The 20602-nt window shown below is 44.1% G+C and overlaps 1 protein-coding gene across 1 annotated transcript in view; it reads right to left on the bottom strand.

Moving 5' to 3' along the window:
• The window catches only part of Iqgap2 (IQ motif containing GTPase activating protein 2), a 258214-nt gene that overhangs the window by 208847 nt on the left and 28765 nt on the right, over positions 1–20602 (bottom strand). Inside the window, exon 2 of the mRNA XM_051183006.1 lies at positions 1452–1551. Within this exon, the coding sequence (XP_051038963.1) occupies positions 1452–1551 (100 nt within the window). The remainder of the gene's footprint in view (positions 1–1451; positions 1552–20602) is intronic.

Here is a 20602-nt window from a genome sequence, read left to right on the forward strand (position 1 = left end):
CCCAGAACTCATAGGGATCCACTTGTCTCGGCCTCCCAAGTCTTGGGATTAAAGGCCTGCATGAGCCAGGGTCTTACTGTGTAAACATGACTAGCCTGGACAGCTCTTTGTAGAGCAGGCTGGCCTCGAACTCCCAAGAGAAAGGATTAAAGATGTGTGCTACCACGCCCAGCCTGTCCATTTTTAAATTAGGCTCCTAACTTTTTAAACTGAAAGTCCTTAATCAGATATATTGTCTTTGTACTTTCTTTTTCATTTGATTTTACATGTGTGTCTTGGCTGCATGTACGTCTGTGTAGCATGTACATGCTTGGTGCCCATCAAGACCAGAAGAAAGAAGGAACTGGATCCTACTGGAACTGGAGTTACAGATGGTTGTTATTTACTATGTGGATGCTGCAAACAGAACCCGGGTCCTCTGCAAGAGCACTTAACCACTGAGCATCTCTCCAGTCCCTGTCCTTTCTTTATGGAACCCTCTGACCTAAAATAAAACAAAAAAAACCAGAACAGCAGCTTGAACTTAGCTAGGCATTCATTACATCTATAGACCAATTTAGAAAGCTGTGTGTACGTGCTTTCTTGTGAATGTGGACATTCAACAGGCACAGAGTGTTTATTGGCTGTGTAGGTAAGAGGACACCTACCTAGCTCACCTGTCTCACAAAGCAGCATATCAAAAGCTAACAACTAGTAGCACTGGATCAGCAAAGAACAGAGTCCTATGGAGGCTTCTACACTTTGGACTCCTTATCTTCACTTTCTCCGAGGAGAACCCAGCCATCATTTACTTAATCCAAAGAGTCTAAAAGAATCAATGTGATTTTATAGACAGCATGCCCAAGTGGCCACACACCCATAAGTTAGGGATATTGCAGTCATAAACCTGCTTCATAGTTTAGTGACCCATGGACTTCTGTCACATAGGCCACTGTTTTACTGAACATTTGTCATCATGGGCAGGAGGTCACCAAAAGACCTCCTGAGGACACTCTTGGGGAAAAAAAAAGGGTTTAAGTTACTGTTGCTGCCCTGTATCAAAGCCAGTAAGATGCAGAATCTGAAATAATCTAATTTGTCCTGTAGTTTCCTGGGAGGCTCCGAGGAAGGGCAAAGGAAGATTTGCCTCCCCTGGCCTCTTGACATTGACCTCTTTCAATTCTCCGTGACGAAAAATGGTATCTCACAGCCTGCTGCCAACAAGACCGCAGCTGAACTGTTACGGGCTTATGCACAGATGAATGTGGTACCCATCCAGCTGTAATCAAGGGCTGACTGAATGAACTGGGTGAGCCCTGCCATGATAACCTAGCACGGCAGGTGACAGGTAAGTAAGAGTGTCTCCCTGACCATCATAATCCGCACATTCTTTGGAATTGTTGACGCATTCAGGAAACCCCAAGGCTAAGCTCCAAGAACAGGAACAGAGACAGTCTAAACCTGGATCTTACCTCTTGGCTTCTTCCAGGTGACACAGGTACTCATAGGCGATGTTCTGCCGACGCCTCTCATCCATCTCCTCTGCCGACAGCCTTTCATCATCAACGATCGCTAGAAATACAGGAGAATAATGTGTCAGTTAAAATGCTTTATTCATGTTAATGGCACAGTAAATTAGACATCTACATAGTGGTCTTATGAGTAAATATTCCTTATTTAGGAATGCATAAGTTTGCTCCATTTCATTTGCAAGGGACAAATTCTACATAAGTCATGTTTCATGTCTTGTCCAAGAGTTGAGATAGATTTAATTCTGTAGAGAGCATACCAAAACTGTGTTTCATTATCATACATATGCCATTGCATGTTACAAATATTCATCCCCTCTCTTCATACTTCCTTTCTCCAGCTGGTCTACCTCCTTCCCACTTCTGCTTTCATCTTACACACACACACACACACACACACACACACACACACACACACACACACAAATACTAAATAAAAATTTTAATTTTGTTTGTTTTTTAAGCAAACCCACCAAGAGTCTAGAGAGATGGCTCAGTAGTTAACAGCACTTGCTGCTCTTGCAGGAGACTGTTTGGTACCCAGAGCCTGCAGGTGCTCGGACAATGCCTATAATTACACTTCTCTGTCTGTATGCGACGTGAGTGCTCACAGAGTCCAGAAGAATGAATCTGATCTCTTAGAACTGAAGTTACAGGTGTTTGCTAGCTGCCATGTGGGTGCTGGGAATTCAACCTAGGTCCTCTAGAAGAGATTTCAGTGCCCCTAACTGCTAGTGATGTCTTTAGCTGCATAGTATTAATTTTTTAAAAGAATGAAATTATGGGTCGACACTATTAGACTGAGACTAGCAAACAGGTTTCAGTGGGGGAATTCAATGGAATTCAGACAGCCTCAAATCAATTAGAACCTGGCCTGCAGGCAACACCATCCATCACAATGCTCTAGCATATGTCTAAGTGGCTAAGACTCTGTCGTGTTTGGGTGCCAGGAATCTCTTCCTTTACCTTGTTTTTTAAAGCAAGAATTAGACTTAGAGTGGGTGCTCAATAATCTTATAGTGGCAAGGACTCTTGGTGTCTTCTGACCTAAATGTAGACTTTACAAGCCTGTGAAGTGATTCTTAAAGGTTGACTATGATAAGAGTACAAAGTTGCATGGCACTGTTAAAAGATGAAACAAAATTGAGAGCCCCCAGCAAAGCAATGTTAATGTCAAATTCAACCATGGATTAGTATTTTATAAAATACCAAGTGAAATCCTGTTCCTTTCTCGCTCTATAGACAACTACTCATCAGTGACCAGCAATGATTCCTACCCATCAAAATACTCTAGAGTATGTCTAAGTGGATAAGCTTGGCATCAGGGACCTGATGATGCATCCCAGAAATTCTGAAGTTGAACAGTGAACTCACAAGTGTTTGGTCTCTTCTTAATCCCTAGGGAACTGCTATTTATCATCCAACCCCAAATACCAATGAGTCCCACTGTAGAAAGACCAGGACCTAAACCTAAACTAAAACCTAAAACAACCATTAAATTCCTAAAGAGCATTCATCTCTAACAATCTCTAAGTTGTGTGTGAGCTTCAGGGTCCCACTCATAGGAAACACTCTCCAGCCTCAACCATCTATCTGGGAGAGGCAGAGGCCTCCTGTGACACTCCCTCAGACACTCTAGGAAGAGATATAATCCTCAACTGCATCCTGTCCCCCAGTCTCTACCCCAAACTGCTTCTTCTCAGGACAGCTGCTTAGAACTCCTAGACTCTGTTATCACCCTGTCCAGGAAAACAAACAAAAACAAAAAAGCACCCAAAACTATTTACTCAGTGTGTGAATGTGCAAACACACACACATACACACACACACATGCACACACACACATGCACGCACACATACACTGTTTTAAAGTAAAATTGCAACATGCTGAATATTGTTGATGGCATCACATCTTCAAGGCTGAACACAGGGTCACTTCCTAACTGTCCTAACTCAAGTTGGCCTCTCTCCCAACATTTCCTGTGTTTTAGTTTAGTTTTTAAAACTGATTGATTATCTTAATATGCATGAATGTTTGTCTGCATGTATGTATATTCACCACATTCATGCAGTGCTTGAGGCCATAAGAAGGTGTATGATCCCCCTGGAACTGGAGTCATAGATGGTTATAAGCTACCATGTGAGTATTGTGAACTAAATCCCAGTCCTCTGGAAGAGCGGCCAGTGCTCTTAACTATTGATCTGTCACTGCAGCCCCAGACAAGCTATATTTTTAACAATAAACTCACAGAAGATACATTTCATGTCATGGTATCCACCATAATTCTCATGTGTTCTCCCATCCAAGTACTAACCAGACCTGACCCTGCTTAGCTTCTAAGACCAGACAAGGGGCTGGAGAGATGACTTGGTGGTTAAGAGCACTGACTGTTCCTCCAGAGGACCCAAGTTCAATTCCCAGCATCCGCATGGCAGCTCACACCTGGAACTCCAGGTCCAGGTCTTCTGATGCCCTCATACTGACACATGCAGGCAAAACACCAATGGACACATAATGGAATAAAAATAAATTATAAAAAAGGAATAAGGTTATGTGTTCTCTGAAAATATTTGGTATGTAATCTCTTATCAGGAATGTTAATAAAAGGGACCCAAATATCTATATAAATTCATTTGACTTTTGCCTGTTTGCAGTGAGGAAAAGGAAGCAGAGGTGGAAACTCAGGGCCAACCTACAGATTTCTCTCTATTGATGTTTAATTAGTATGCTTCACCAGGTTGTGAACCAGTGATTTCCCTCAGGGCACCCTGTGAACCAGGGCACCCTATATGCAAGTCTCTTCCTTCCAACCTTCCACATACCTGGCCCACTGCCCTGCCCACCACATACTCCAGCCTCCCCTGCCTCCCTTCAGGGTGGAGAAAGCCTGTGATGACCTGCCTCCCAAGGACAAGCCAAAGCTACAAGACTGAGAAAGTCTTCACAGCCGAAGCAGATGCTTCTGGACCCCAGAGGGTGCCACAAAGACCTTTGCTCTACTCACTGTTCACTTAGTGACTTCTGATAAGAGCTCTTGGCATGAACAACAGTCCTGCCATTTAAAGGGCCATCACAAAGCTAATAATTCATGGTGGACAAGACTTTACTGCCTACAATGCACTTTCCCACATGTCAATGTGTGGTTCTCACAATCAGCCAAGAGATAGGCCCTATCTCTTATAAATCAGGAAGCCAAGGCCAATGAGGGGAAGGGACTGTCCATGACTATTCTCTGGGCCAGTGACACACCCAGGGCTGGAAATGACATCTTTTGGGACCACATCATCACCAAATGAACAGAGTTACCACCAAACCCAAGGAACCAGTCATTCTAGAAGCTCTGAGGTTCCTTTCGCTTGAAACCAATTTGATTCTCCGTGATCTCCTCTGAGGTACCATCTTCATTTGCATCCCCGAACTCCGTTAGAAACATGACTTTGTGGAGGAGAGTTTCCTCCAGTCTCAGCAACTCACAGATGCCATTGATGTCAACTGGCTGGCTAGCTCAGCTGGTCAGAGAGTAGTGCTAATGAGAACAAAATGCCATTAATAAGATGAGCTGATACTGGCTAAGAGACGGAAATGACCACATTCTACGGCAATCACATGATAGAGCTTAAGCAGAGGCATAAGAAGCAGAACAAAAAAAGAACTGTGAGGCAAGGCGTGGAGATAGAAGTGTAAGAAAGGGAAGGAACCCTGAGTGCCAAGAACTCACACACAATCCAATGTAAAACTACTGCAAGACCTACCCTTTGGTGAGGTGTGGTCACTGTTTAAATACTAACCACTACCTGCTTCCTACACACAGATACCAAGGCCACCATATCCTCAGTATTCAGTCCATTCATCTGTGCGCAAATATTTGAATGGCTGTTTGGTGCCAGCCCGTTCGGACACAAAGTATGACTCACAAGGTCTCTTCTGGAATTTTTATTACAGTTACACAATTGAGATTTGGCATAATGACAAGGTGCTTGGGTTTGGGAAATATACTCAAGGGAGGGTTGGCAAGAGTAACTAAAGCCCTGGCTGGCTTCATAAAAATGGTATTAATCAGGGTGTACTCCTTTAAGGAAAAGCAGATTAGAAGTATGATAGGAATAATCAATTCCAAGAAATACACCCACATTTAGTATTTTAAGTACACATTGTTATTCTGTGTGACTCAAATTCTCTACAAGAAAATCCTAAATATCCTCAGGTATGTAATTCAGTTGGGTGTGGAAGCATATTCTATGGCTTGAGAGAATAAGCCTTAAAGAGAATACCTAAATAAGCAGTTCTCAACATGTGTGAGGCAACCCCTTTGGAGGGATGGAAAGGCCCTTCCATGGGGGTTGCATTCCAGATATTCTTCATATCAGATATTTACATCACAATTCATAACAGTAGCAAAATTACAGTTATGATATAGCAATGAAAATAATTTTACGGTTGGGGTCACCACAACATGAGGAACTGTATTGAAGGTTGCAACACTAGGAAGGTTGAAGACCACTGACGTAATTGGATATGACCCACTCTTAGATCTTAAGGACTGTTCATGGGAGGTAGCATACATTGATACCCAAGGAAGACACCAGAAGAGAGTCCATTCTAAGACACTGGGGGCAGAGACAGGAGGATGGGCTGAAAAGACACCAGAACCAAAGGGCCAAGACTTTAAGAAAGCTGTCACGTTAATTAGGGAGATGTCACCTATGGAAAATTCTGGTTTCTTGCTAGCTTCCTGAAGCCTTCCATGGCTACTTAAACTCTAAAGGATCCTGAGATCAAACTTCCCTAAAGTGGATTTCCTTTTGAAAAACAGGCAAGCCTGAGTTTGAGGTTGTTAGCAATCCTAATTAGAGTCCAAGGTGATAAAGCTGTGTTTGGAAGCTTGCAGGCTGCATCAAGTCACAGGGATACTGGGCATTTGCTGCCAGCCCCAGGCCCTTCCTTCTATCTACCCAGGGTCAAGGAAATAGGGAATCGGTGAGAGCTACTGGGAAGTGTGTTGGACCTTGAACTTGAAGGTATGGGCATCAGGTCCTTATGGTACCAAGTCTCCCACCAAGAGATAGCACAGTCATCTTTGCCATGGACTGAGGGAAGGTGAACTTTATTTGAAACCTGCCTGGCATTTCTCCCCTATCACACATTTCTGAGATGCTGCAAATCAACACCAACCCAGGGCCATTCAGGTTAGGCAAAGCTGTAAAAGACTCTAGCCCCATATTTTAATAGGAAAACTCCTAAGTCTTCAATTTAGCATTGGAAGAATCTCTAAGACAGGACATGACCAGGCAATGATGGTAAGCTACCAATACCAAGGCTTTACCAACAAGTGTAATAATCTCTTCTCATCCTAATGTCACTGGGGTCCAAAGATATTAAGAAGTGCCTGATGCCTATGTCACATCTAAACATTAAAATGGAAGAGGAAATAGTTCAGGTCTTAGGAAAATAATCTATCCTTTTCTGGAAATATGCTTACGTTATACACGATGCCCAGAGAAGGCCAAGTGTAATGACAGTAAATGCCTGCAATATCAGTAACTTGGAGCTGAGGCAGGAGGATCATGAGCTACATAATGAGCCCAAGGTTGGCCTGGGATACATAGCAAGACCTATCATTAAATCTGTCACACATACATACATAATACATACATACATACACACACACACACGCACACACACACACACACACACACACACACGGGGCAGGGGGCAAGTTGGGTGGGAGGGAGGTAGAGGCAGAGACAGAGACAGTAGGGGTGGATTTCTTAGATCCCACTCATGCAAAAGGGCCCAACATTTAATGTAAATATCACACTTATCACTTAGGTCTGAAAGGCAAAACCCAAGGCACCTTTTCTGAGTAGAAATCCATTGCTAATTCTCAAACCAAAGGAAAATTCATTCTGTCCACTGTAAATTTAAACAGGAACATCTAACTTTTCCAGAATTTGGAAACCCAAGGTGGATCATGGCGGAGTTAAGGTGGATTGGGATGAGAAGGGAGGTCCTGGGACTCTGCTCAGTTTGGGAGAACAAAGGTCAGTGATTCCTTGATTTGGGATTATTTACTTGTAATTTTTATTTGCATAATGGTAATTTTCAAGAAATATTTTAGGAACTAGGGAATAATCCACCTGGCTACTGCCTCCTCTCCACACCCCATCACCCATGCCCCTCACAGATCTCAGTGATGAAGAGGAGGATGTTGTGTTTTCAGGAGTTAGCTGAACATTGAGACTTCGATGACAGAGGGCAATTTTTATATCTAAACAATGGGAAGGAGTTTAGCTCATCTCTGCTCAGTATGAGCCCTGTGCTTATGGGGCTCACGGCAAAAGGTATCAAGTTATTTAGCTCTAGTCAGAAGATCAATGCTTTTGACTCTCTATAAAAAATAAGTGAAGGCCCGAAGGTCGACTCAACTTTAATGCCCCATGAGAATGAGGCTAAGTTAGAATCACTAAACAAACTTAGCCAGTTAAACATCAATGGTTTCCTCAGCTGATCCCAAGAAAGCCACTGCTAACAACCTGTTCCTGTTCTCTCAAAATCTACCCCACAAAGGCTGTGTACTGGGGAGTTGGAGACAGGAAGATTCTGAGTTTGAGACCATCCTGGGCAACATAGCTAATTTCACACTAGCATGGGATAATCAGAAGGTAAGACCCTGTCTATAAAACAAGAAAATGGATAGTTATCCCAAACAGTAAAATAGCATAGGATATTTCTACAAAGCTGAAAGACTTACAGGATGATAGGGTAATGAGTGGTGCCCTGTTCTTCTCTTGATTCATAGGAGAAAATAAATAAGTAAAGCACAAAAGGAAGAAAAACAACTTATTGGTTCTGAGTGGATTTCTTTCCCTGAGTGTGTGACAATCTGAAGGTTGTGTTCATTCCCTGTGTGTGAGTTTGAAGATTGTATTCTTTTTTTCCCTGTGTGTGTGTGTGTGTGTATGTGTGACAGTTTGAAGGCTGTGTTCTTTCTTTCCCTGTTTGTCTGTGTGACAGTCCGAAGGTTTCTTTTCCATTAGTCTTTTTAATGTACCAATGAAAAAAAGCACAGAAATGATTAACACTTAGTGAGGAAATGCTCTGTGTATGTTGTCTCTTTGTTTCTACGTCCCTCTTTAAATAGTAAGTCCATTCTCTGATGAAGAGAGGCCAGGTGGTATGTGCTTGGGCCATTCAGGGTTATAAAGAGGTCAGTGATAGAGCTGGAATGGGGCAATTCTGACTCCAAAGTTGGAGGCCTCTGTAGAGCTGCTGCCTCCCACCAAGGAGCACTGGCGCCTGTCGCTCACAGTTACTGCTATCTCCCTAATCAGCAGACAGATATATGTGACTTTGCTGTTCCTGGAAACCATAAAAACTTAATGCTATACTGTCTTCAGAAAGGAAGATCAAAGGCTACTTTGTCAGAGATACAAAAACCTCAAGCATAGTCCAACAAAGAAATACTCAGGATTCAAGCCAGGCAATAGGAATGCAGGAACTATGACAAGACATGACATGCCACATCAACAAAACAAGGTCATTCACATGACCCTTACACCTGCAGATTTAACACATTTGAGAGAATGTAACTTTTGGAATCTGAGGCATCCTTCTCCATGCTAAGCCCATCTCTCTTCACAGGTGTAAATCTGCCTCATCCAGCAAAAAATGCTAATCAAAATGGGTGTGGCTCAACAGAAGAGAGGGTAATGATTTGGGGGTTGAATGTATCTGCAAGAATGTCACACTTAGTCAGGGACTAATACTGGAATACATACAGTTCTTTATCTATAAAACAAGAACAATGCTACCTATTTTATGAAACTGTTGTATAAATATCACACACACACACACACACACACACACACACACATATATCTTGAACTCAGTGATCAATCTGCCTCTGGCTCCTAAGTGCTGAGATTAAAATGAAGGTTTGTACCAGCACACATGGTCTAGGAACCATAATTTTTTCATTTTTGACTTTCAAAAAGGGAAGAAAGGAAGAGCCAAAGGATGGGGAGGAATTGCTGACTGCTGACTTCTAACATGACAAAGCTGTCTTACCCACAATCTCACTGCAGTAATGGTTACTTTTAAATTGATAGCTACATTGTTATGGAAGCAGCCATTAAGTAAACAATTTATAAATGCAAAATGATTTACAGCTACCAACAGATTAGTCTATGAACTAATTTGTCAAGAGTAGTTAATTACAATGACATTCAATGCTCTTACTTGATGACTTTAACATCTATCTTGCACATAACTTGCAAATAATATACTTGTGGTGGCTTGAACGAGAATGGCCCCTATAGGTTTGAATACTTAGTATCCAGTTAGTGGAACTGTTTGGGAAGGATTGAGAGGTGTGGCCTTGTTGGAGGAGGTGTGTCTCTGGGGAAGGGCTTCCCTCAAAAGCCAATGACATTCCTGATTCTCTCTCTCTTTTTGGTTCTTATTTGAACCTAAGGATGTAAGCTCCAGCTCCATACCTGCCTGCCATGAACATCATGGTCTCTAACCCAGCAACTGTGAGCCCCAAATTAAACATTTTCTTTGTAAGTTGCCTTAGTCATGGTGTTTAGTTATGGCAATAAAAAAGTAACTAAGACAGTATTTAGAGATATATTAAGTTAAAACACACACACATGTTTAATTCCACACATTTATATATACATATCAAATATATATTTATCTGTGTATATTTTAATTAGAAGTATATAATGTTATATTATATGCATTGTAATTAAGCTGAAAGCCAACAAGGAAATGCCAAAATATAAGTAGAATGTTTCCAAGAAGGCAGCTCCAAGAAACTTTATACCATTGGCATGCAGCCTTTTAGGATGTCAGTATTAGAAAGAAGGGGAGGGGGAGAAACTATTGTTAAAATGTTCAACTATGGAAAAATAAGATGAGGTTGAAGCCCTAATGACAGGTGTGGTCTAAAAACTGACTTTTCCATTTCTAACTGAACCATCTGAACTAGAAAAAGATTTCAGTCACTCAGAATACACAAGAATAATTTATCAGTTTTACTATGCAAACAAAGACAACAGCAGAAGTTCCAGGCAGCACCGAAGGCATGATCGGGAGATGACTAACACCCGGAATGTTCCTTCGCTGTCCTTTTAGAAGGCCCGACTGCCTGGAGAAAGGCTGGAGTGGCTAGCCTAAGACAGAAGGGTGGTGGAGGACAAGGGAGTGGAATGACTGGAAAGAGGAACCGATCTGGAGACTCAAGAGAAGGCTGCAACAAGCCTGTGCTACAGGAGACCCTGGGAGTCTAAATTCCGGAGGACAGAAAACGTGGTGATCTGGGAATGGGTAGGATCTGGCAAGGGGAGGGGGAGGATGAAGAAGAATACCTAAGTAGGTCCAGGGGGGTGGGGGTGGGAAGCCAGCTCATTTTGTGACTTTGGATGGTGGAGGTAGAAACTGCACAGGGTTCGGCACCAGAAAGTCACCCAGTGTGCCAATTTGCATAAAGACAAGCTTGTATAATCAAGGGAAAGAAATATGGATGCATCCCACTGCTTTAAGGACATGCTAAGGAGCCAGGCATTGCAGCTTTCATTTGCAAGAGAACTTGAGTGTAACAGACAGTAAGGGGACTGCTGGACGCAGAAGGACTCTATTAACGCAAGCATATGCTGTTTATTAGTGAATGAATTAACACCTAATCTAGGACAGCCAACTCTTAAAATATTGCCAAAAAGCCCAGCCCTCACAAGGGCCATACTATGCAAATGGGAATGTGTTGACAAACAGTCATGGAGCAAAAATATACTTCAACATGACTATATCCTCCATCAATGCAGATTGGGCTAGTTCTCAAGATCCAGGAGCCTCTCTGGTTTCAAGGAAGCCAAGAAAGGCAGCATGAGTCAGAACATGTGTAGAGTTTTCAAGGAGACTGGCTCATGAGAAATCATAACACAAGGTGGCTATGGCCAGATTCGAGCAGCAGGCCTTGGACCTAGTATGCTGACCTTTTTACGTCCATGCAGTTGTATGTTTATAATATGCTACACTATATATGAGCTCACATGACTAGACCAGCCTTCAGACAGGTGGACAAGCTGCTTCCACTTGCTGAAAACAAAAACTAGTTGGGCATTTTAGTCCAGGCCCTGGGCTAGTTGATTACAAACTTTGCTTGTGTTTTTGAAGCTCTCCTGGGGTTTTTTTGTTTACTTTCCAATGTCCTTTTTGTTCCCGGTGGTACGCCATTGGAGCAGGGCAAGCATTTTATTGCTTTCAGTCATGAGCACAAGGCACTGGAAGAAGAAATGGAGTGGCTGATATGGGACACTAGGTGACCTGCTAAGAATGGGTGAGCCTCATGTGCAGTTTGTAGGCTCAAGAGAATGACACAAGCCTTGACTGTGTAAATTCCCTGGAGAAACGGAGAATACTGGTGCCCCACCAGGGCAACAAACCTGCAAACATGTTGGGTTTGGCTTATTCTAACAGGCACCACTCAGCACTCAGAAAGTGGATGGTCCCAGGTTTTAGAGAAATGGATATTCCGGCTTTCGGATAGTCTGAGACTTCCTCAAAGCTCAGTGTGCTGGACGTAGCATGCTGGAGAATACCACCACCTTCAATATAACACAGGCTGTTCTACCCCAGACTCAGTCCGAAGATGCACCCCATCTTCCCCAGGCACTAGTTTCTTGGCTGAGGAATGGACCACAGGACTGTATGTAAATTTGCCCTCACCATGTGTCTACTGCAGCCCAGAGGAGACAGCCAAGCATCAAGCTTCCTCTGTGTATCAGCCACAAATCCCTCAGAGGATTTGAACACAATTTCAGAATTAAGTCATTGTTTCTACTCCAGACATTCAAGTCCTGGCAGCAAGTGTGAGGCAGAAGTATCGGCAGTATGGAGCCAAGCAGGGATAGGAATTTCTTCTTATTGATGGTCTCTCAGGTGCCAAACGTTGGAAGAGAATCACAGAGACTTGGACTGTTCAGACTCATGCCTTATCATTAAGGCTGATAGACAGACGCAGTGCGAGAAGTTTCTTCTGTTTTGCCTCGAAGTCCTTAACTCATGGCTTAATAGTCGGAAAGCGCTTTAGCGGGGAGGGAAAAGGAATGGGCTGGGAAGGGTCTAGCAGGAACTGGTTTCTAATCCAGCGGTGGAAGGCACAACATTTCACAGGGAGGAAAGTTATGTGGCTCCTTTGGAAAAGGCACAACAGAATTAAACACAAAGAGGAGGAAAGCCAAGGGGACCAGAGACTGCTCAATGATGGATTAATGGGAGCGGGTTTTCCTGATGAATGGACTGTGAAGTCAGGCTTGAAGGAGGGAGGAGAAAGGAACTGGGTGGGAAATATGCTGGGAAGCAAGGCAGGGTGGCTCTTGCCAATAATCCCAGCACTCAGGAGACACGGGCTACATATAACCAGAGCTGTCCAGAGAGACCTGACCAAAAAGAAAAACAAAGCAAAACGAAAGAAAGAAAGAAAGAAAGATGGAGAAGTTGTGACAAGAATGAGAACACCCTGCCCTGAAGTGTCACTGGATGTGGGGGGGGCACGTGTGTAATGCCAACACTTGGGAGACAAGCAGCAGGAGGATCACACATTTAAGTCTAGTCCGGGATACTCGTAGTTAAGACCTTGTCTCAAAAGAAAGAGGAAGAAGGAAGGAAGTGGAGAGAAAGGAAAGAAAAAGAATCAAGAAGTGGGAAACAAGGTCCAAGATGCACTTTTGTTCCTCGGTTTCCAGGCTTCTGAGCTGTTTCTGCGTTTTCAGAGCTTGTTTAAGGAAAACTCCTAAGGCAGTCCCATCCTTTCCAGCCCTCTCCAAAATCTCTGAGCTTCCCAGAGCAGGGGCAGGGAACTACCCAGGACTCTTTACAGCTGTTTGCAACATTGTGAGGGTTACAGCTGTGGCATGACAAGGTGATAGTGCGAAGACCAAGAGACATCTCCAAAGCAAGGGGCCAAGCAGAGCTCTGCTCCACTGTTACATGCTCTCCCAACACAGACATCCAACCCCCCTTACCAACACATGTCTCTGTACTAGAACCACGTGTAGCTCCCAGGACAGCAACTGTTAACTCACAGACACAAATTACCACAGTCACTATTAATTTAAACACTCAGGGCTGTGACGTGGCTTTGTGGGTAAAGCGCTTGCTGTGCAAGAGTGGGGATCTGAGTTCGGATCCCCAGTATCCATAGCAAAGCCAGGTGTGGAGGTGCACACCTGTAATCTCAGTGCTGGCAGGCAGAGACAGGCAGATTCCAGAATCACATTGGATAGCCAGTTTACCTGAAACAGGGAGCTCCAGGTTCGGGGAGAGACCCTGTCTCAAAAAGTAGGGTGGAGAGCAACAGAGGAAGAAACCTGGCTTCCATGTGTGCATGCACTATTGCAGGCATGAAGGCATGCAGGTGGACACACACACACACACACACACACACACACACACACACACACAAACCAACTGCTCCAGCCTGTCCTCTCTGCACAGTTTTTCTTATGCTAGAATTACCAAATTTCACTCACAAAATCCTACAGCACTGGTTTCTTCCTAGGTTAGATATAGACCCAGACTTGAGAGAGTTCAATCATTTCTCCAAGGTCAGAGTCTGTCAGTGGATCTTGCGGGAGATGCAAAGCAGCCATTCTGAACACCTTCCCGCCCTCCACACAAGCCCAGGCTTCCTGAACTGTGAATTAAATAGCTGTCCTAACAACAAGACCAAGGCAAGAACTGGGGACGAAGAAGATGATCTGAGGACACAGCTCAAAGCCCAGCTGGTATGAATATCTTCTTGTTGACGTTACCAATCGATGTTTCAGTATTTATTAATCAGGGGTCCCAGCCTGAAAACCAGCCCGGCCAGCATTGCCAATGTGCCCAGTATACCTGTGAGCTGCGTGGACCCACACACCACTGGTGCCTGGCTCCACAGTGCATGTGGACAGACTTCACACTCAGCCAACCAGGTTCCAAACACTCAGTTCACACCAGGCTATACAAGTGCAGGAGATTAGCAAGCTCGGCCAGAAAGGTAGCATTCCCAGGAATCTCTTACCCCAGTCTCCTGAGTCATCTCCAGGACCTGATTAGCAACGACCTGACCCCTTCACACACCAGTGCCCTGGATACCCAGAGTTCACAGAGGAAGGAAGCACACCAAGAAGAAAATGTATGGGCCAGGAAAGAACCGGAACTCTCTGAGGTCATTAGTCTTTCCCACGCTGTTTCTCGGGGCAAGAATCCCTTGGAGCTAGGTAGTGGACGCTTATTCTGCCTTGGGTTTTATCAAGTGATCTGCAGCGTAGGTTCATTCCAAGTTATAGGTAAAAGTGAACAAGACCATGCTTCACACACAAGCACCCAAACCAAAAGGTCCTTTTTGTTCCACCTATAGTCTTACCATGAACCTGTAACTTGCCTTGCTCCTTCAAAGCAGGGAGCACTGGGTGTGGAGTGGGGGCGGGGAGCTCGCGGTCCTGGAAGCAGCTATGGGAACCATAGAAGAAGGATTCTGGTACATACTGTGCTGGACACATCAATGCACTAGCGTGTGATTAGCCAGACTTGGCTTGTCCACATGTTTTACTCCTCCTCTCTTTAAAAAGATTAAGACAACAAATCAGCAGACCCTGTTTCTACACATAAAATTGCATGTACAAAAAGAAAACCAGGCAATAACAAGTATAGAGAAACTGAAGCTGTGTGTGTGTGTGTGTGTGTGAGAGAGAGAGAGAGAGAGAGACAGAGAGACAGAGAGGATAGAGAGAGAGACAGAAAGGTAGAGAGAGAGAGAGAGAGAGAGAGAGAGAGAGAGAGAGAGAGAGAGAGAGAAAATAGTGTAGCCTCTGGGGATAGCCTGCACACCCTTCATAAACATCAACATAAAATTGCCATAGGATCTAATGATCCTAACTCTGGGAACACATGTCCCAAAATTGAAAGCACATGTTCCAACAGGTATTTGAACATGCATGGTCACAGTGGTGAAATCCAGAATAGCACAAAGAAGTCCACAGACAAGCAGATAAACACGGTGTAGTGCACACAGATGATAGAATAAACCCTGAGCCACACTATCCCAAGAGTAAAGTCTTGAGGAGGTCATCATGAGAGCAATAGGGAAGCCATAAAAGCCAACTTCTGTATAATCAACTTACATGAGGTACTTAGGGCACATTCAGAGACTAAGTAGAAGAGATGTTTCAAAAGGACAGGGGAAGGGAGACAGCAGGATCAGTGTTGGTTGTACTGTGTCAACTTCGTGGCACTTTAACATGACTAGACTGGTACCACAATTTTAAATGTCTAAATGGCATTTCCTATATGTCAACCACCAACTTCTCCACAAATGCCAGCTCAGTTGATCTTCTCAGCTGCAAGAGAGGCTGTAGTATTACCCTTGGCCTCTCCCCTATCGCTGCCTGGAGTCACACAGCTGAGACTCAGCTCCAGCACTGTCTTGAAATTATGAGCAGCTCTTCATGACAGAGACCACCAGGCCTGGGGGACCACCATCTATGTCACATAGAATCAGAACAAGAAAGCCCACGAATCCCACACCATCTGGAGGCCCTAGACACCAGACCACTCAACTCTCAGGACAGTGGAATCCATTGCTTTAAGTGATTTCACAGGACCAGGGTCTCAAATTAGAAAGAGAAGAACTCTGGTCTGATTTTCTTTTTAAGACAAATGCCTGCCACACAACTCTGGGAAGATATGCTTGCTTTCTTAGATTTCATATATTAGCACATATATTGAAAACGTTCACAGAAGGGATGGTCTATCAAAGAGCCCAGGAGGCTACAGGATGAGGGCTGTGCTCTCTGGGTCTTGATCATCTGACAAATAGACGTGTATTCTGTTTTACTAAGTTCTCATAACTTGAGGTGAGCTTCTCATGCACAGAAATACTTTTCAAATGTAAAACGCTGTTCTCACAGTTCCAACCACCAGGCAAGGAAGACACTGGTTACTACAGTGTGCACTTGTAATGCCACTGTTCAGAGGAGTTCAGAGGATCCCTAGGGTTTGATGACTAGACTGTCTAGCCAACCAGTCAACTCCAAGTTCAGAGTGATGTCATCTCATAAAAAGAGAGAGAGAGAGCAACTTAAAAAACACCTGACTCTGACCTCTGGCCTTTGGGTTCAACTACACACACACACACACACACACACACACACACTAAATAAATAAATAAACAAACAAGTAAATGACTAAATAAATGAAATACCTAAATGAGCTGGCTGACGAAGAGTTCAATAATGATTACAGGTAGCTCTCAAGCGTTGCTCCTGGAGGTCGGCTCAGCCCATCACCCACTGTCACTCAGCTATCTAAGAAGGCAGTGTGGGCACAGTCACAGCACACACAGTATTTCACTTCTGCTCAGATTAAATACCTTTCTCTCACTGTCAACATTCTTCCATCCCCCATATCACATCGGCACCAGAATACAGCCAGTCATATACAACAATGTCATTGCCAATGTAAGCCCCTCTAGATCGGGGGCGCAAGCTCTCTGCCTTTTACAGTTCGTTTCACTTTGTCATATTATTTAATAAGAACATTCTATTGTGGAACCTCAGCACAATTACCCAAATCAGGAAATTTAATATTGAGACAATAGTATGATCTATACTCGAGAGCTAACTCTTTCCGAGAAATGTCCTATGCCGCTGCTTTTCCTTCTTCCTTTCTTTTATTTGCTTGTTTGTTTGTTTTTAAAGTGCCAGCACTGAACCAAGGAGCTCAAGCATACTGGGCAAGTTCTCCATCTCTGAGCTATATTCTGTCCTTTGCCTTTGGCTGTCATGTATCTCCAGCTTTTCGGATCTAGAAGGCTGTCAGCTTTTGTCTTTTCCATCTTGTGTTTGTGGAGATTTCCAGCCAGTAGTTTTTATCACAGAATATCTGTTCATCTCAATCCATCAATATCTTTGTAAGCAAGTAAGCATCTTCTGCTCTTAAGCACACATGCAAAAAATGAAGGATCTGTTTGGCTCACATATATCACGTGATTTGGGGTTGTCTATGGGTGAGTCTAACTTTAATCGCCTGATTCCAAGGATATGAGCTATGTTACTCCACACCTGTGGAAAGACACCTTAAAATGGTATGGATATTTCGTTACTCAGAATGCTCATATCCATTAATGTAAGTATCTGTTGATTTTCTAATGTCAACATTCCTTTCACTGCTGTAAGGAAGGGCCTCCCCTTCTCCCCTGGGAGATTCTATATTCAATCTACCTCATGTTTCTAATTATGAAGAGTAAGCTGGGTGGGGTGGCACATGCCTTTAATCCTAGCACTTGGGAGGGAGAAGCAGGCAGATCTCTGTGAGTTCAAGGCCATCCTGATCTACAAAGCAAGTTCCAGGACAGCTAGGGCTGTTACACAAAGAAACCCTGTCTTGAAAAAGAAACAAACAAAAACAAAAAGCAGCAAACAAAACAGAGTGAATACATCAAAATGGCTTTAAAGTAGAAAGATTAAAGGTTAAGGATTAAAATTAAGATAAATAGCTCATAAAGTTGGTCTGGAGCCTAACTGGGTATTTGATGGACCTACAGCTCTGTGGTGACAGTCTCCGTGTCCCGTGAAGCCCCCAGCCCTGGGTTCTCTAGGGTCTGCTCTGCGTTCATGCTGTGATACCCAGGTGCCCATCTTCTCAGCAACCTTGCTAAGCTGACACTCGGTTTTAGTGAAAACAGCTCTCACAGCTGAGGACACGCCCACCCAGCTTCGGTGCCAGGCACCCTGAGACCAGGGTGTGGGTTCTACAGCCTGTGCCCTTTGCCTACCAGCTCCGTCCTCACACTAATATACTGTGGAACAAAGGTGAACTTTACAGTTTGTAAATCTATAATAACCTTTGCTTCCATCCATTTCATCTGCTATATCAAAATTGAGGTTCTATAATGGGGGCAGGACCTAAAAGCCTGGAAATCATTAATGTGTGTATGCTCTCACAATAGCATGCATGACTTTCATCTCTAGGGGACAACGGGCACTCCTACCGCTAAGACCCTTCCAGGAGCCATTTCTCAACCAAGATGCGGGTTGTACAGATTTTCATCCTGTATCTCTTCAGAGTCAAGCAGGATGACTTTGGTCATCATTCTTGGTATCATTTGTCTGATGATTTGTAGTTAAGAAAGAAGAAAAAAGGAGGGGCTATGTTGAATAGTGCCTCGGGTAGGCAAGGTGAGGTTTTTGGTTTGTTTGTTTGTTTGTTTGTATCCTGATCACAGCATAAGGGGCCAGGTTGTGTTCTCACGTCTGCTCTGTGACTCTGAAAGTACAGCTTGTGGGTGGTTCATCTGGTGTGATACAGACACGGCTTCCTTTCACACTGTGACTACCGCACAGCAGCGCAAGTGAAACCATAGGTCTGCAGCATGACAAAGACTATAAATGTTACAACCAAGCTTTATTACTGTGATGGAATTTCCATTCAAGGGTATGAACTGGGAGTTTAAAAAGTCTTATAGTCAATGATACTATACACTTGCCTTTTAATGTAAAGGCTAGCAATAAGGGACTTACAACCCACCACCACCATGGCCACACACACACACACACACACACACACACACAAATCCACTATTGAGAAACAGAGTAGGCATACCGTCAATAAGAGTCATTTAGCCCAGCCCATTTGTACAGCCCCTTATCCTCCTCATGGGCTTTAAATGACTTTACCTCACCCACAGCCATTCTTCCGGGCATCGGGCTGCAGCTATTTTCCTCTCTCATGCTTATTTCTTTATCCAGTGGGTAGAGTTTCCTTTACTGCCTCCCTCGGTTAAGAGGACACAGCAGCTCCCTCCTGGCTTGTGGGACCAACATGAGAGCATTTAGCACCATCACCTCTGCCTCACGAGTCCCACCCACATCCCCTGCTGTCACTCCCTGGGGCAGCTCAGCCTCACGCCTACCCTCTTAAACTGATGGCTCAAAGGGGTCTCCAGGTCTCTTAAGCAAGGCACCGTTTCTTCCAAGTTGACCTCCTCTACATGTCTGATGCAGGAGACGACTGTCTGCAGTTTGTCAATCCACAAGCTAACGGGGAGACAGGGAAGTTACAGCTAAATGCAGGGAAACATGTACTGTGAAAACTAAATGGCAAAGGGCACAGCTGTCCCCAGCTGGACCAAAAGTAGAACCCAGGCCTAAGCCTCACCGACTCACTGCTGGCTCTCTTGGAACTTGTCATCACCAAGCAATCCTCTCACTTTCCCTCTAGGCACCTAAACCCTTCCTCTTCTGACTCCTTTTCTCATAGTCCATGATGAGCACAGCATCTTCTAAAGTATGTACTTTAAGGCTGAGGAGGAGGCTCAGTCAGTGAAGAATTTGCTGGGCAAGCGTGAGTGCCTAAGTTGATCCCCAGCATCCATGCAAAAAGCTGGGGATCCATGCCTGTATTCCCAGCAGTGGGGAGATGGAGACAATGCGATCTCTCTCTCTCTCTCTCTCTCTCTCTCTCTCTCTCTCTCTCTCTCCTCTGCCCCTCTCTCTCTTCAGGGACTACAGGTCCGGGTATGTAGCTCTGTAGCTCAGAAGCAGATCATCAGCCTAGCATACTGTCCAGGGACTTGTGGCTCAGTGGTAGGTAATTTGACTCACACAAGAAAGGCCATTGTTTCTACACCCGGTCCCAAAGATAAATGAACAAATAAATAAATAGTAGATACTCTGGGGAAACTTCTATATTCTTTCCAGGACAAAATGAGAAAGTATCCACTGAAACATGACAGAAAAGAGCTACAGCACAAGGGAATTACCCAGCCAGAGGACGGGGCCAGCAGGATTCCCAGCCCATGAGGATGCTGATGAGGACAGCAATGAAAGCCAGATGCTAACTGCTACGGAGCACTCACAGCTGGACTAGATGCTCTCCTAAGCCCTTTATGAGACTAATTTAATCCTGACAAAACCTGTGTGTGGGAGATACGATTATTCCCCGTTGTCAAATGATGGAACCAAGACATGGGGGCTACGGACTCTACGTGATAATTTGCGGAACCTGGTGTGTCCCACAGCAAGTTGACTCAGGGCCTCAGCTCTTGACT

Source organism: Phodopus roborovskii, unplaced genomic scaffold, assembly GCF_943737965.1.
Source record: "Phodopus roborovskii unplaced genomic scaffold, PHOROB, whole genome shotgun sequence".
In the NCBI taxonomy this organism is placed as follows: Eukaryota; Metazoa; Chordata; class Mammalia; order Rodentia; family Cricetidae; genus Phodopus; species Phodopus roborovskii.